At 54.2% G+C, this 17,350-nt stretch overlaps 1 protein-coding gene across 8 annotated transcripts in view; it reads left to right on the top strand.

The window, feature by feature from the left end:
- The window catches only part of ST3GAL1 (ST3 beta-galactoside alpha-2,3-sialyltransferase 1), an 87,984-nt gene that overhangs the window by 38,686 nt on the left and 31,948 nt on the right, over positions 1-17,350 (top strand). For 3 of the 8 annotated variants that reach the window (XM_070630994.1, XM_070630993.1, XM_070630992.1), the window contains exon 2: positions 14,675-14,729. The exons of 2 other annotated variants lie outside the window; for them this stretch is intronic. Coding sequence is in view for 2 of the 6 variants with exons in the window: in XM_070630993.1 (XP_070487094.1) it covers positions 14,675-14,703 (29 nt within the window). In the remaining 4 variants the exon portion in view is untranslated. Of the gene's footprint in view, positions 1-10,763; positions 10,891-13,544; positions 13,699-14,521; positions 14,545-14,674; positions 14,730-17,350 lie in introns of those variants that run through there. 3 more of the 8 variants (XM_070630996.1, XM_070630997.1, XM_070630995.1) reach the window with 3 other exon arrangements.

Raw genomic sequence — 17,350 nt, 5'->3', positions numbered from 1 at the left:
GGAGGGACAGCCGCGCACCTATGTGCTTGTCGCCATGAGATGTGTGCTGTGACCAAGGCGTGCACAGGGATGGGGCCGGGTCTGTGTGTGTGGCTAATGTGGGCCTGGGCCTTGCTGTCTCTGCTTCTGTGGTGTTTGGAGGCGGAACAACCCCCGGATGACGGGCTGTGACCCGCCTCCCCACAGCAGGCCACACAGCTCCGCTGTGGTCTGGTCAGAAGGCAGGGGGCCCCGCTCGGCTTTCTGGGGCCCCTGGAGCAGGCAGAGAGCTGCCGAGCGGGGTGGGGGTGGGGCACAGACCCATCTGTTTGGAATTAGACGCGAACTGAGCACAGTTGGCCAGAAACTGGCTCCGTTCAGCCAGAAAGCGGGATTTGGACACACTGCCGAGTGTCTGAGCCGAGCTGGCTCCTCTCGCGATGGCATCCAGGCCTCTTCGCTCCAAGGCCCACTGTCCAGCACCCGCTCCCTGCTGGGCTGGGGCACAGACGAGACGACACCCTTTCTCTGCCCTGCGAGGGTGTTAGGAGGGGGACAGTGCACTGGGGGCACCTCCCAAGACCAGAGAAGGACTTTACTCCAGGGCAGATGATGGTGACAAACAACAACAATAATAATAATCTTTCTTATGTGCTTACAGGGGGCCAGGCACTAGCATTTTACCCGTTGGGTCAGTATTAGGTTTGTCTCCAGTTTACACATGAAACCTGGGCTCCTAGGGGTTAACTGGCAAGACGGCACAGCCACTGAGTGACTCTACTGGGATTCAGACCCAGGTTTTCTTTCCGATGCCAGCGCTCGGTTCATGGGCCAGCTGTGTGTGGGGTAATGTACTCCAGGGTCCGATCAGAAGGCCTGTCCCATTTCTTGCTCTGTCTCTTACCAGCTGTTTGGCCTCAGGCAAGTCGGTTGACCTCTCTGAGCCTCAGACCTTCAGCTAGGACACGGAGTACACAAGACATTGTAATACATGCCCACAGGGATATCGCAAGGAGCTCTGGTCCCACAGGCTTCTTGGTTGGGGTTGGAGAGGGGAAGGGGAGGTGGGGCCCGAGGGAGCCTCCAGGGACCGTGTCCCCGGTCTCTCCGTCCTGGGACCCATTTGCTGTTTTTTAAGTTTGAAAAATTGAGCTGGGTCTGCGTTCTCACACGCCTCCTGCCTCCTCCCGCCTGCTGGCGTCCTGTGTGGCTCCCGATGTCTCCCTCTCTGCGCGGGGTCCGGGCCTCTGGACAGGAAATCCCGGGTGCTGGGGGCTGTCTCAGTAAGTCCGGTTCTCTGGGCATCGCTAGGTCAAGGATCCTGCTCGGCATGGGGTCCTGGAAGCTCAGCTCCCACCGTTTTCTAGGGTTGATTGGTTTGGGGTTTTTTTTTTGCTGGTTTTATTCCCCGATCATAAAAGTAGTCACGAGCAGCAAAGAAAATCCTGAAAAGAGAGAAAAGTTTAGAGGCCCAGGGGAAGAAACGCCCCAGACCCACGCCTCTCAGAGGGCACCATTCCTAGCGTTTTAGAATGTCTCCTCTCACTGTATTTCTGGTTCCTACGTTGTTAAAACTGTCATTTTGATCCTGATCCCGTCCCCTTTGTTTTTTCCAACTTAACGGTGTCTGTTCCAGCAGCTGTTTCCTATGTGATTTTAAATTTTCCCTGAGCATTATGAATATTGCCCACTTTTCCGTCACATAACGCAGATCTGAACGCCCCACGATAAGCTTAATAATTTCCTTCAGGTGGAGCGCGTGGGGGCTCTCTGACATTTTACTGTTGAAAATTAACATGATGAGAAACCTCTCTGGGCACCAAACTCTGTCTGCACATTGAGCCGTTTCCTGGACTCCATTCCTTGCAGGGAATTTTGGGGAGGACGCCCAGCCCTCATGGAGCCTTCGATGCCCCGCGAGAACGTCCTTTTTTTATAGCCCGAGGCTGCGATGGAGCAGAGCCTGCAGGAAGAGCTGTCTCCACTGCAGGGGGCTTGTGTTTCTGCTGAAAGGGGGTCAGGAACCGCACGCTCCTGACTCAGAGGAAAAGGCACCCGGTGGGCCAAACCCCATGTCGCTTCTCGATGACTTGGAAGCCGCTGCAGCAATCCCAATGATCTAAATTGGGTTTCACTTGAAGCCGGGACGACTAGGAAGCCCGAGTGTCAGGACGTGGGCACTTTTGTGATGCTGGAATAGGGGGCCGCCTCCAGCTAGACGGGGTTCACCATAGAATACACCCAAAACAACGCACGGGCGCGCGCACCTGCTCTCCACAGTGTCCACCCATCCCTGCTCTTCATCCTTCATCACTGGCCTCTGGACGTTGGACCTGTTAGGCTTTTACCTGTTGGTTGAATCTCCCTCGCACCTACGTTTAAGCTGCTGTCATCTGTCTGCTCCCTCTGTAGCCCGGCCTCCTGGCACGTTACGTGGCCCGTGGCGGATGTTCAGTAGATGAGTGTGGAAGGAGTGAACGGTGGGTGGGGGAGAACGTACAGACCCACTCACAGGTCCTGCCACACCACGTTTGCTGACTGAGTTCTCCACGTGTGCCTGGCACATGCTCCTGACGCCTCCCTCGTGACACCCTCCCCGGTGGCAGTCACCGTCCCGTGTGTTTCCTGACTCCTGCCACTTTGACATGACAAACATTCCAGAAGGTGCTTGATACTCTCCTTGACGCTTTGGATAGTCCTGGTGTTTACCTTGGGGTGGACCCGCCGGGGCTTTGCGTGTGCCTGTGTGTACTGCTGGGGGCCCCCTAGGATGCCCGATGAGTCCACCTTCCCGTCTGCGGGGCATGGGGTCCGTGTCTGCACACACTGCACGCCCGCTGCCCCTTGGTGGCACAGTGCATCCCAGTTCCTGCCAGGCTAATAGGTGTCAAGTGATGTCTCATCCTGTTCTCATTTGCGTTTCTCTGGTTGCTAATGAGGCTCAGCCTTCTGTGCCTGCCCTGCCCTCCGCCCGGACCCTCAGCCACCCTTGGCTCGCTCTCTCTTCTGCTTCTCCTTCAGGATTCAGTATAGACCCTTGTCTCCTCCATCAGGCTCCCGTCCCGGGCCTCTCCTCTCTGCTCCTTCTAGAATAGCAGGCTAAGATCGTGTTCACAGACCCAGCTCCGGAGTCTCACATGGCTGCGATCGAAGTCTGCTCTAGCACCTATGAGCTGTGCAACCTAGATCAAGGGCCTTCATCTCTCTGAGCCTCAGAGTCCCTCACCAGGGATTAAAAGCAGCACCCCCTGGGAGAGTTTCTTGAGAATTGGTGAGATCATTTATGCAAAGTGGTCCACAGTGTGTCTGAGAGACGGTAGCTGTTGGGTGTCAGAGCCCTTGCCGGCCTGCGTCGTCATCATCTGTTTACCTGACTGGCCTCATGGCTGGGAGGACTCCAGGGTGGTGCTGCCTTCAGTGCTGTTTTCTGTTTGCAGCTCCCAGCCGTGCTCGGCAGATGGTCAGACCTGGAAGGGAGCTGAGCATCACATGATGGGTTGGTCTAGCGGCCTTTTGAAAGTCCCCTCCAACCCCGAGATTATGTAATCAGGAAATCACCCAGGAAGAAGTTCTCCTGGCGGGGTCCTTTATAAGATTTCCAAATGGGGCCTTGTGGCCCGCGGCAGGTAATTAGAGGAGGCTGTGGGGGGGGGAGCACCCCACGTGGCCTGAGAGCTGGTCGGTGATTTTTGAGAGGATCGTCTTTCCGCTGACCAGGACATCAGAATCCTGGCCGAGGCAGGCCCTCCCATCAGTAGGGTGGGAGGCAGCCCTGGAGGACTCAGCCTCAAGCTGGCAGCCCCCCACCGTGTCCCCCAGGGGATGGCAGGGCAGCTTCTAGTGTGAATAATACCGGGGAAGTCACGGACCACCAAAGCAGCAGAGATGTTCAGAACATCCAGCCCATGGGTCACAGCCTCAGGTGTCCACAGGGGCCCTGTGGATAATGTGAATGGGAAAATAGGCCTGGAGGAGGCAATAGAGAGTGGTGGGGCCTGCAGCAAATTGGAAAACAGACTGGGTTCTGACCCAAGGAGGTGGCTGCTGCTCAGCTCCAGGGGATTGTTGCTGTGTGGAACATGAGCCCAGGGTTCCTGAGTCTTCCCTTCCTTTTTCAAAAGAAGGCAGAGGTCCGGAGGATTATGTGAAGCTTTCTGATTTGTAAAAGTTGCAGTGAATTCAAAGTTTCGTCAATTGCTGCACAGCATGGACAAAACACACCCATGAGTCAACAGTTTCTCTATCTTCTGATTTAGCACAATTTTGGGGAAACCGAGGGGCTCACCAAAAGTCCCCGGGGAGGCAGTGATCCTAGTGGATGTAAAGCACTGTCCTCTGTGGCTTTAGTGCAGGCTTGTTGCCTACCACCCTGATGGGCTCCTCCCCACCACCTTTTCCCAAGGCAGGAACTGAAACCCAGAGAAGGGAAGGGACTTGCTCTCAAGTCACACAGCGTGTGGCAGGCGGCAGGGTCCGAGTTAGGGCTGGCCACCGTGCTGTGGGAAACAGCCCTGGGATGGTTTCAGGGAAAGCCCGAGCCGGGGCTTGCTCGGCACAGGCCAGATTCTGACTCACTGCCAATCAGCTGGAAACAGCTGACAGCCCAGTGGGCGGGAGGCCGCTACAGCGCCACTGCTCCCCGGGGAGAGCTGTGGGTACGTCAGCTGAAGGGACACTTCCAGCCCTGAAGGGGCAGAGACTGTCTCTGGCCTCTTTCTGGAGGGTCCTCCAACTGAAGGCCGGGAGTCCCATCGAAGGACGCGTTCTTGCCCTGAATGGGCGTTCCTTAAGAGTCTGCTTCTACCATCTCAGGCCGGGTGGGGGATGTTTATTTGCCCCTGTGGTCAGCCACAGCCTTGGGGAAGTGAAGTTGGGCTTGGAGTTATGAGCAGTTCCAGTTCACGATGTCCTGGCCACAACGCTGGCCTGGCCATTTCAGTCTTTGTGGCCCCGCCAACATCACACAGCTATTGGGAGAGTGTAGTTCAGCGGATGGATCTAAACTGCCTGGGAAAATGCTAGAGAGAAATGGAAACTATTTTTGGCCTTATAGGCCTGCTCCTTGAAGGGTGATCTTTGAGTTAAGACAGGAATGCTAGGAAGGAGTCAGAGTATTCAGCAAGTGCAAAGGCCCTGAGGCAGGAAGGAGCTTGGAGGGTTCAAGAACAGATATGGGTGGAGTTAGTGGGAGTGGAACACAGGGAGAAAGAGAGAATGTGTGAGGGCAAAGCAGAGAGAGGTGTCTCGAGGACTGCCAAGAGGAGGGTGTGGTCTCTAGAGGGCAGGCCAGCTGCCTGGCATCTTATGGGAAGGTGCTCTCCCCCAAGATGGTGGCAAGAGCTCGCTCTCTGAGGCAGACGCCTCCACCAAGGCTTACCTCCCCGCCCTCGGCTTGGTTGGCCTTAGGACGTACTGCAGAACCGAGGCTGGAGGGCTGGACAGTCCCTGAGTCCACGCACAGCTGGCCGTGTGACCTGGGAAAGGCCTGCACCCTTCTGTATCTTGATGGACTCTCTTTAAGAACAGAAGTGAGGATAGTGACTCTCCAGGTCTGTAGCCAAGGTGAGGGGAGGTCACTTAGGATAGTGTGTCACAATTGGCATCAGCACCAGAGGCTGGCAGTCTGGATTCAGGTACTGACCCAGACGCTGTGTGACCTTGGATAAGTGCTTCACCTCTCTGTGCTTGCCTAAATAGAGGGTGATGATAAGGCACCTCATATGAGGTTGCTTGGTGTTGGAAACAAGGCACATGTTAGTAAACGGTAGCTATTGTTGTATGTACAGTGCTGGGCGCACAGTGGGTGTGCAGTAAGGACGTTCTGTGTTATTAGATGTGCCAGAGCAATTCCATTGTGTTAATCTTTGCTTCTTTCATGGGACTGCGGGTTCCATGCACATCCCCCTCCCCCCGCACGGTTAACAAAAGCTCGAGCCCAGACAACCTCGCCCTTCTGTCCTTAGCAAGCTTTGTCTTGATGAGAATTTTCAAAACATGTTTGCCAATCTCTTAAAACCCTGAGATGAGCATTTACTGCCAAAATATGCAAGTGTCTCCAAAGGATTTAATTCGGGCGCCAGGGAATAACGCTGGCGATTCAAAGAGGGAAAATGACAAGGGTTTCCTTTCTTTGCCCTCTGTCTGCCGTGGCCACGAGCACTTCTGTTGATCACTTAAAATCTGACTTGAAAAGGTCACCGGTTATTCGTGTGAATGGCACAGCGTGGGGACCTGGGAAGGACGAACCAGAAACTGGCCTCCTCAGGCTCCTTCTCCATACCCTCTCTGTCCCCCACGATGGGTCCGCCCTGCGTCCCTGCTGCTCGCAGCTGTGTGGCCGCCCCGGGGTGGAGGAGGACCACTGAGCGCATCACCGCTGTCCTTAATGATAAGAGGACCAGACAGCCACGCTCACAGGGAGCCGAGTTCGCCAGTGGCCTTCCATCCTTCTCCCACGGTTACTGCTGTTCCCAGTTTTCAGAGGGGATCGTCTCCAAACGATTTTGGCCCCGGTTTCCAGTTGCCCGGCAAGCAAGCAGCAGAGCCTGCCACTGCCTTCCCCCGGCAGCCAGCCGCCTCCGAAGGCCCACGCTGCACCCCAGCTCCTCTCTAATTACGGCCGCAGGTCTTCCCCACGCTCCCGCAGCCCGCGTTTCATTTGATGTGAGATGAAATGAGGGGCGATGAAATATTTATGGCCTCCTGTCTGATCGGCGCCTTTGCAGGAAAGCCCAGAGAAACACTTGGGAACGCGGAGCTGGTGTTCAGCAGGCCACTGATTGGTTTATTTGCAGGGCTTAATCTCTGGCGTTGAAACGTCCCACGTCAAAGACTGTCTGGCCCTGGAGCTCCCATGGTAACAGGTGTGCGGCCGGTTTCCCAAGGACAGAGCTGACCCAGAGGAAGTGACTAGCAAGGGAAGTCGTGAGCAGCCTCTCACCTTTGCCAGTTTGTTGGGTGACAAGTAACTGTCCTCCTGGGTGACATGATCAGGCCCTGCTTCCCTCTCTGACCTCGTCCTGTAAGATTATCCCTTTGCTCAGCACACTGGCACCGCGCCGGCCTCTCACTGACTCTTCCCTCTGCCTGAGCTCCTCCCCCCTCACCCCTGGCTCTGCGGGGAGCTCCCCTGCAACCTCTCCCCGGGGCCGCCTCGCCTGTCCTCCCCTGGCATGCCACCCCTTTAACTTCTGCACAAGTGTTTCCCGTGATCTGCTCTGTCTGATTTGACGCATGACCATCTGGACGAGAGGGCCTTTGCCTTGTTCACTGTTGTATCACCAGCTTCCAGAAGAGGGCCAGGCACATTCTGGGCCCCGGGGAGTCTTTGCTCGATGACTGATGGATTCGGGTTGCTTATTATAAAGTCAAGAGTTTGGACCAAGCAGTTGCTAAGGAGCCTTCCTCCTCTTGAAAAAGTTCCCTGGACTTGAGTGCACTTCGCTTCCAGGAATTTCTCTTCCCCACCATCACTGCTCAGACCAGCCTCATGCAGGGGTCTCGGTTCCTGCCCAGCGGAGCCTGAGGCAGGCATTCGGGTGTGCATGGAGCACTGAGGACGTGCTCCAGGAGAAGGGGCGAGGGAAGCAGGAGAGGGCAGGGGGAGGATAGAGGCTGAGCAAGGATGTACCTCCCACTGGAGTTGACCTTCAGCCTGATCCCCGGGAACCCTCAAGTGCAAAGGGCACCCACCGCAGAGTTGGTCCCACTTTGAGGCGAAGGGGGCCAGCCTTATGTAGCCGGGGGTCCCTCAGTCATTGCCTGGGGGCTGCCCAGGGTAGGGTGGGAGGCCAGGGAGGGTGGTCACCTCCCAGGCGAGGCAGCTCCTGTCTGGCTGGGGCAATCGTCTGGAGCAAGGGGCAGCTGAGAGCTGCTAGCAGGCAATGGCCACAGCAGCGCAGCCCAAAAAGGCCATCGGGCTGGGCGCCAACAGCGTCTACCCCACAGGGCCCTGGCGCCCACAGTCCACCCCAGGTGGCCTCACCCCTGCTGAGGAAAGCTGAAACCTGCCTTTCCAGGTGAAGTGACTCCAAGGGTCACTGGGAGTCATCTGCCACCCGAGGACAGTCCAGCAGCTCCTGGTAACCACCCCTGTCCCTCAGAGCCACTCAGGTTTCCTGCTCGTCCTCCAGCCCAGAAAAGAAAGATTTAACGGACTTCCTTCTCTTAGTGTACCTACTGTGTGCCAGGAACTTTTTTGGGAGCTTTGCGTGTATAATCTCATTGAACTCTCTCAACAACCCCACAAGGTGGGTCTTGGAATGCCGATGTCTACAAGATGGAAGCCACGCTCTCAAGGTAAAATGCTTTGCCCGAGGCCTCACAGCTCCAGAGCAGCATCCTCAGAATCGCACCCACGTCCTCTGCGCCAAAGCCTGTGATCTCCCCACTCCCTGCACTGCCTCCATGAGCTTGGGTGGGGAGAGAAGAGGCATGCCACTGCCTACAATCTTCTGAGGCTCCCACTTGCCCTTGGGGTGAGGCTGAACCTTTGGGCCTGGCTTCACGGGCCCGTCTGTGTTTTTCCACCTTCCTTCCTCTCCAATCCCATCTCTCAGTGTTGCCCACCACCCCCTCCCACTGTAGTGTGAAGGGGACCTGGCATTTGCCCAATACCTAAAAATAGTGGCTCCTGGTTTGGGAGCCCTCACCGTATGCCCAGGCTGGGCTGTGCACTTTGTGTGTGTCATCTTGTGGGATCCTCACAAGAACCCTCAAAGTCTCATAGCCAGTGAGTGGCAGAAGGGAGGACTGAACCCAGGTTGGCAGGGCCCCACACCCTCTGCTCTTTTCTGCTAGACCCGTGCTCTCCGATAGAGTGCTCCCAGTCATGGGAATGGTCTGGATCTGCCCTGTCCAGGCCAGTAGCCACTAAGCACAGGAGGCTCTTAAGTGCTTAAAATTTGGCTAGTGTGACTGAGGACCTGTATTTCACATTTTATTTAATTTTAATTAAAAATGCCATCTGTGGCCCATGCCTGTGAAGAACTGTGAAAATCTTGAGATGTTACCTTACTGGCAAGCTCACAGGTTAGCCTGCTGGCAGATGCTGGCAGAAGACCTGAGCTTCCTGCATCAGAGACAAAGCACACTATTGCTCACAGCACAGCAGGCAGCCGGAGCTTGGTGTTTGCATCATTTCTACTTGCTCCCCACATCCCGAGGCTCTACTCCCTAGATGAGGAACCACGATCTTTTATAATGGGCTGCAAGCAAACCTACCCAACTTTTCCCCAGAGGGAGACAGCATCTTTATTATACTGGACGGTAAGCGCACCTGAGCTCTGCTCTGGAGGGATGCACGGCCTCTGTCTTCCTTTCTCCATACATCCTTGAAAAGATGGTCCAGAATGGAAGCTGTCAGTGCTTTTGCTCCTAAGACACACAGAAGTGCAGGCGACGCACGGAGAATTGTCTCTCTTCAGCGGCTGCTGCATTGGGCAGCACAGCCCTAGACCGCCCACAACGCCTGCTCTGGGATGTTCCACGTATGTTTCATATTCACCACCCTCTGGGAGCCTATGGAGCTGGCCTCACTTTCCCCATTTTGCAGATGAATAAGCTGAGGCTCACTCCAATTCCTCCCCCTGAACATTCAAATTGCAGCTTCTACCTATTACCCATTACTAACTTTGCCCCCCATGCTGCAGAGAAAACCCCCAAAACTTGGGACGTTTGTCCTCCTGGCTCCCTTTCAAAACTTTACCCTACAAGACTTTGGGATTCTTTTTCTCTTCTCCTTTGTCATGTTCTTCCCATCTTTCCAGAATCAGTGCCAGGCTCACCGCCTCCCTGAAGCCCTCCGGTCCAGCACGGCTTGTGCCGATCTCTCCTGTCTCTTCTCTAACATAGAGCATCCCGTCTCTTTCTCTGGAGACCATGCCTCTACCTTCCCGCGCCCACTCTCCCCACACAGTGCCTATCGCAAGGCTTGGGGGAAAGCAGATCAACAAACCAGGACCCCACAAACAATCCAGAGCCCACCAACTCCTTGTGTATATCCTGAACTGAATTCACAGTGACTGCCCGCTTCCCGTTCCAGGGTCCAGGGAGTGCGTGAACGGGCTTGACTGACCCAGAAAGAGACAAGGGGTTATGAAGTGACTCAAAGAAAAGCTTGTTGAATTGCATTGAGTTTTGGTAAATCCACCCACGAGGCAGAGAAACTTGACATTATTTGCCTTCCCAGCCAGCATAAGGAATGAGTCTCGTTTCCTCCTAGACGAGCTGAGGGCGGTGGAAGATGCCTGGGCTGGAGTCAGGAGACCACGGTTCTGTTGCAAGTTCCAGGGCCAGTGGGCTGTGTGACCTTGGGGAAGATGCTCCCCTTCTCCAAACCTCAGTTTCTCATCTCTGCAGTGGGACTGGACGGGGAGAAGAGGAGCTAGCTCCTCAAGGTGCCTTCCAGCCTTCCTTCCAGTCCTTGCTTCCTTGCCCCTGGGTCTGGAGAGCTCAGCTTTGCCTTCGCAAGAACCAAGTGCCTCCCTGCTCCTCCCATAGCCTGCTGCCCCTCTGAGTGGGACCAGCCCCTCCTCCTGTAGGTTGCAGACCTCCAGCTACCTCCACTGAAGGACCGCTTGCTTCAAGGATGTGCTGAGAGAGGAGCTCTTGATTCGAATCCAGCCCCATCCACCTGCAGCCTCCACACAGCACACCGTCATCTTCCTTGCCAGCCATATTGAACACTTACTGTCAGGCTTTGTGCTGAGAACTTTCTGTCATCTCTCACCGAATCCTTGCAACAACCCCAGGATGTAGGTGCTTTTATTCTCTCTCTTCTGCAGATGAGGAAACTGAGGCTTGGAGAAGTGACATGGCTTATCCAAAGCCACAGAGCCGGTGCGTGGTGGAGCCTGGGCTGGAAGTCAGACCTCCGGACCACCTGCTCAGTTCTACTCAGCGTGAATGTTGGTAGGAGACAGAATAACTGCGAAAGGAAGCCTGCATGTGTCAGCTTTGCTGCATAGCAAACAATCCCCAAGTCTCAGTGACTTACAACAGATGCTTATTTCTTATTCTCGTCACAAGTAGACTGAGGGTCAATTGCAGGCCAACCGTGGCTCAGCGATGCTCCTAGCGTTTTCTTGTTCTCGGTCGAAGGTCAAGGTGGAAGGTGGTCGCAGTCTAGACATGCCATGCCCGTGCCAGAACTGAAAGAACCATGCAATCAAACTGAAAGCTTCCTCTTAGAGATGGCCCCGGTCCTATCTGTTCATACTCTGTTGGGCAAAGCAAGGGAGATGACCAAGCCCAGCATCAGTGGAACGGGGTGGTACAGCCCTCCCACAGCGAGGGGTGTGAGGCAATAAATGTTTGCGTTATGCAACTGGCCACAGACCGCTGGGGTCTGCAGCCAGATGCGGGGGGCTGACCCCTGGCTCTGCATCTTTGAAGCCACATGGCCTTCAGCACAGTGCTTCACATCCCGGTGCCTCAGCTTCCCCATCTGTAACATGGGGATGCTCATTATAGCTCTGTAGCAGTCTCCAAGGGCTGCTGTAACAAAGCACCACAAACTGTGTGGCTTAAACAAGAGGTGTATTTTCTCACAGTGCCAGGGGCTAGAAGTCCAAGATCAAGGTGCTGTCAGGGTTGGTTTCTGGTGAGGCCTCTCTTCCTGGCGTGTGGACAGCCAGCTTCTCGCTGTGTCTTCACACGGCCTTTCTTCTGTGTGTGCAAAGAGAGCACTGTCTGGTCTCCCTTTTCCTATAAGGGCACCAGCCCTGTCGGATTAGGGCCGCACCTTATCACCTCTTTTAACCTTAACTACTTCCCTGAAGGCCCTATCTCCCCATACAGTCACAACATATGACTTTGTGGGGACACAATTCAGTCCATCGCAAGGCGCTATTCCATAGGGCTGTTGGGAGGATTGAGTGGGTCAGTGCCTGGCTCACAGGGGAGCACTGAAGAGATGCTAGGTTGCTATTGGTACTTGGTTGTGTCTTGTCCCATGCTATGCTCATTGCACATTCCCCGGCAATGAGGAGTCCTCATTCCTTTTATCTTTATATCCTTGGTACCCATCTCAATTTCAGGCACAGACTAGGTGATCAGAAAATATATTTTTGGAATCCTACAATAAAGCACAAGGCAGTTGCCAGGAGCCAACCAGGGTTGGGGGTCTCTGGGCTGTGCTCCCAGCTACGTCACTAACCGGCATGTGACCTTGGGCAAGACTCTGTCTTATGCCAACCAGGATCCATCATATTAAGACAGAGGTCGTTTTACCAGCAAAATCTCAGCAGATTTCATTTTGCCATGGCTTTTTTGCCTACACTGCAGTAGTTGGGCAATGTTCAGAGCCAAAGTTGACTTAGAGAGATCTTTTTTTTAACAAATATCTTGTTATAAACTCCAAAGTGGCTGCAATTCTCCAAGCCCCCTCCCACAGGTACTGTCCCCCACCAGCAAAGCACCACAGTGACCGTGCGTGACAGCGCTGGGCATAGCTGGGCACCAGGAGGACTTATTCTTGCTGCTTTGTGTCCGGGGAGGTTTCTGAGTCTTGCTTACGAGTCTGGGTGTGTTTTGATCTTAAATAGCCACTCACAGATGCAGAACCACCAGGCTCGGAGCGACCTCTTGGGATTCCGTGGCAGCGCTCAAAAACCTCGTGTCTGTCTCTCCTTCGTAATTTGTGTTACCTTTCCCGCGTCTGGCCTTGCTTAGGAAGGGCTGTGTCTGAGGTCATTTGTTTAGCAGAGGGCTCCATTAGCTGGGGATGAAAACATCAAAGGACATGGGGACAGCCAGCCTTTCCAAGCCCTCTGCCTGATGTACCTCAGCTCGGCAGTGTCACAGAGAGCACCATGTGAAAGTTCTGGGCCTCCTCCCAGTGGCTGTGAATTAATTATTGGTATGATGAATAATTCAGTGTGTGTGGACTCTCTCAGGCTTCATTTCCTGAGAAATGGGAACAGTGATACTTTGCATGAGGCATGCAGCATCTGACCCAGAGTAGTTGATGATGGTGATGAGATGATGATGATGGTGATGGTGATTGTGATGGTGGTGATGATGATGGTGCTGGTGGTGGTGGTGATGATGGTGATGGTGATGATGATGATGATGGTGGTGGTGATAGTGGTGGTGGTCATGGTGATGATGGTGTTGAGTGATGATGGTGGTGGTGGTCGTGGTGACAATGGTGGTGGTGATAGTGGTGGTGATGGTGATGATGGTGGTGATGATGATGATGATGATGATGGTAGCTTAGCCCTTAGAGAGCACTTACCACGTGCCAGGCATGCTTTAAGCCATTCATATACATTGACCTTCTTTATCCTCTCACCATCCTAGGGGGTAGGCACTGACAATATCCCTGTTTTACAGGTGAGCAAGCTGAGGCACAGTAGGGTAAGTGACTCACAGAGGGATGTGCAGTCAGGAGTGACAGGCTGGCAGTCCCTGAGCCACTGCATATACAGCCTCGAGGCTCATCCGATGTTAGTCAGTTGCTTGTTCTGGAAGAAACACATGTTGCTTGTTTGGGAAAGCAATTACTTTAATTAAACTATTTTGTGATTTGCAAAAATTCCTCCTTTTGTGTTGTTTCCATGGAGAGTCAGAGGCAGGCCAGGTCCATCCTGGGCACCGACTCCCTCTTGCCAGCCGTGGCGGCCGCTATGCCATATCGACAGCCGTGGGCCTGTGGGTCATCCATTATTGACGTGCAGAGGTCAGCGAGCCCAGGTCCGCGGGCGCAGGTGCGCTCAGGTGAGAGGGAGAGAAAGAAGCCCAGGTCATCTTGACCGTCGAGAAAGTTCTTTTTGTGCTTGCTTCCACAGCACATAGACTAAAATTGGAACCATACGGAAAGTTCTTTTCATCCCCACTCCCAGAGGGAAAGCATTTTGCACGCCTCACAGGTGACAAGAGCCAAGACAGCCTGTGGCGGAAGCTGCTGCAGGCTCAGGAGTTATTATTAATACCTTGGGCGGAGTATTATTATGATCATTTATTGTTGTTTGGAGAGGGCCACCCCATGACTCAGCATTTAGAAGAAAACCTAAAACAACCGTAACACCTCCCTCATTCTCAGATTCAAGTACACTCTCCCTTCACAAGATGCCCAGCAGTCTGTTTCCTGCCAGTTAGAATATTCCGGAGTCAGACTGCGCCCCCTTCCCCAACATATGATCTGGGACTTGCCACCAGCCCAGCTGCAGGTGCCACCTGCACAGGACTCTATCCTATGTCGTGGGAGAGAGAAGGGCTTTGACCTGACAGACGGGCTTCCAGCCCCGCTCACCCATTTGTGACGCACCCAGCTGCTCGGCTGGCCTCTCTGAGCCTCGGTTTCCCCCTCTGTCCGATGATGGGAGGCTGGAGCTGTGAGGTTAGACCATGTGTGAAGCAGCATAACCAGCGCTGGGCACGCGAGCTCTCAGGTGGAGAGCACCCGCTCCAGCCTGCCCTCTGGGCAGGAAGTGGTCTGAGAGGTCTTGCAGGAGGAGCTTTCATTTATAGCTGGAACACAAGGCACCGCACTTGGGTCCCCTGACTCCCGCCAGCGCTCTGTAGGTGTCTGCTGCTCCCTCGCCATCGGTGGCCAGGCCCCAGGTTCTGTGGCTTCTCATTAGCACTTAGGTTTCATTCCAAGCCTCTGCACTGAGCACGTTGTGGGCGCTCCCTGGTTCCATCTTCACACTCGCTCCTTGTGGTAAGTCTGAGTTTTTTTTTTTTTTTTTAGATGAAGATACTGAGGCTCGGAGAGGTTAAGGAATGCCCCCGAGGTCCCACAGCTGGTAAGTGGCACAGCTGGGATTTGAACCCAGCTCTCTTTGACTCTCTTTGTGCTCTTACTGGGCTGGATTTCTCTGCCTTCAACCGTGTTGAGATGATTGTCCCCTGCCACTCCAGTGTGGGGGACATGACTTGGTCCTATGTCTGCCATGCCCTCCTCCAGCTCCCGGGGCACAGCAGCCTCTCTGCATGTCCAGGATGTTTAGAAGGCAGCCCTTCCAGTCCCGTGTGGTGGGGCAGTGTTCAGGAAATGGGATGCTCATCTGATTGTTGGAAAGTTCTGGTTAACCAAGTGTTTCCCCTTTTCTCCTTATTCAAATGCATGAACAAGTCGCCAACACGGACAAATGAGCAATGCATTCTGCCACTGTTACAGTGATGGGATGTCCATGAGCAGGCTGGATCCACAGACCATTTCGAACATGGATGTGTCTTTCTTTGTGCTTCAGAAAGTAGGACCCTTGTCTTCGTGGTGGGAAGGAGGGCAGGGAGCCAGTGGAGGTGGGGTCCAGCATCCTCGCCGTGGCTCTGACTACATCCATTTCACCTGGTCCTGCTGCTTCTCATGTCCTCTCTCTCCCGTCACCAGGAGTGCCCATCCTCACCTCTTCCTCATCCTTGAAACCCACTCTCTTCTTTTTAGATTTCCTAGAACCTATTTCTGAAAAATCTTTGAGAATGAACAAGCCCCGCTTAGTAACATGACCGCAGAGGAACTGCCTGATTTGGTCTTCGAAGTCTCCAGAGAAAAGCCCTGGGGGGTGGGGGTGGTGGTGGAAGCGGGTGTACATTCTGGGGTCACCAGCACAGACAGTGGGTGTGGTCTGTTAAGTGGTTTGGTTTTCAGACCACCGTAGGGGAGGGGAGGAGGACCGGCAGCTGGGCTAGGGGTCCCCGCTCCACCTCAACTAGAAAAGCTCGGTTTCAGGAGCTCGTTTCTGCCTGGGTAAGACCCAGTTTAAAGAAAACATGAAAACCACTTTCTAAAGGCAGGTGTTCTTCTCCGGAATTCCAGAAAGCTGTTTCTGGGTCTGGCTGTCCCACATCACACTGTGTGGCTTTGCCAAGCCCCTTCCCTTCACTGAGCCTCAGTTTGTCCATCTGTACAGTGGGATATGGACCAAATCCTGCTAAGCTTGACCCTTGGCTGTGGTTTCCCAGCCAGGGCATCAGTGAGCCTTTGATGATGCTCCTGAAGGTTCCTGGGTTGACAGGGAAGAGCCATGAGGGCAGAGAGCTGAGAAGGGATGGTATTTGATAAAAATAGCCCATCCTCCATGGGTACCCTGGTCAGGACAAACCCGAGCCACACACACACACCTGGGTTCAGGAATGAGCCCCCCGTGGCTGACAGGGGCCATCCCACCATTCCAGCAAAGTCCAGCTCCGAGGCTCCAGGCCCTCTGGGAGCCAGGCCCGAGGGCCCCACGGCAGGGCCAGGTGCCTCCTCGTGTGCTGTGTCCCCACATCCTGCCCCAGCCACAGATGAGCCCAGCAAGTGGGACGCACACTTGCTTGCACAGCTCTGGGCAGCTCTACAGATGCACAGTGCGGTTTCGTAGTATTTTTAGCTTTGTTGTTTTTGCAAAAGCCAAAGGAAGTCTGTAGGCCGAGCTGTACCTTCCCATCCCTGAGAACGGCTGATCTGCTCAGCCGAGGACGCACAGAGCTCAGTGCAGAGAGGAAACCTCCGAACGCAAGGTCCAGAGGTCAGAAGGCACCTGCTGTGAGCTGGAGCCTGTCCTGGGCCATTCCTGGTCAGGGCTGACTGAGGTCGTCATTGCAATCATCTCATTTTCCATAGGAGGATGCTGAGGCCCACGAATGACCAAGACCCCCGACCTTTCGCTACGCACAGACCAGAGAGCACCTCTGCTCCCTGAGCTGGGCATACTTTTCACTCTGCCTTCCATCCACACATAGCAGAGGGCCTACCGCCGTTCTCAGCAACGAAAACACAGCAGTAAGGGACCCAGAGGAAGTCCCTGCCCTCCTGGTGGGAGGGAGACACACACACAGAAGGAATTCACGCTACAAAGGAGTGTCATTTTGTGATTGTGTCTGTGAGGGAAAAATGCAGCCAAGCAAGGGGATAAGGACAGTGATGCTGTTCTGGGGTGATCAGGGAAGGCCTCTCCAAGGAGGGCATTTGGGCAGAACTGTGAATGCAGCGAGGGAGAAAGCCATGTGGATTCTAGGGTAAGAACATTCTAGGTGGAGGGAACAGCATGTACAGAGGCCCTGGGGCAGGGAATATGTTTATTGTACCATCTCCCCCTTTGATTCTGATTCTCTGTGTGTGTTTGCCTCCCCACTCTCCCAGCAGCACAGCTACGAATCATCTCGATTGTTCCCTCCATCTGTCACCCCGACGTGTCTAGGGGTGTGGCATGGGGTAGTGGTTGTGTGGCAAGAAAAAGCAAACAGAATTAAATGAGGCAGAAGAAAAGGGTATCTCTAACAGGAAATTACTTGCCTCACTTCTTAATCCTCTTGTACAGTTCACTCGGGTGACATTTAAAGTAGTTTTGTATTCTCGCTTTGCATTTATTCTCGAAACACGTGTTCAAACCATGAGTTTTTAGTGCACTGTAATCCACTATTTCAGGCCCACCTTTCCAAG

This window comes from Equus przewalskii, chromosome 8 (assembly GCF_037783145.1).
Source record: "Equus przewalskii isolate Varuska chromosome 8, EquPr2, whole genome shotgun sequence".
NCBI lineage: Eukaryota > Metazoa > Chordata > Mammalia > Perissodactyla > Equidae > Equus > Equus przewalskii.
This window is presented reverse-complemented; position numbering and strand designations above follow the sequence as displayed.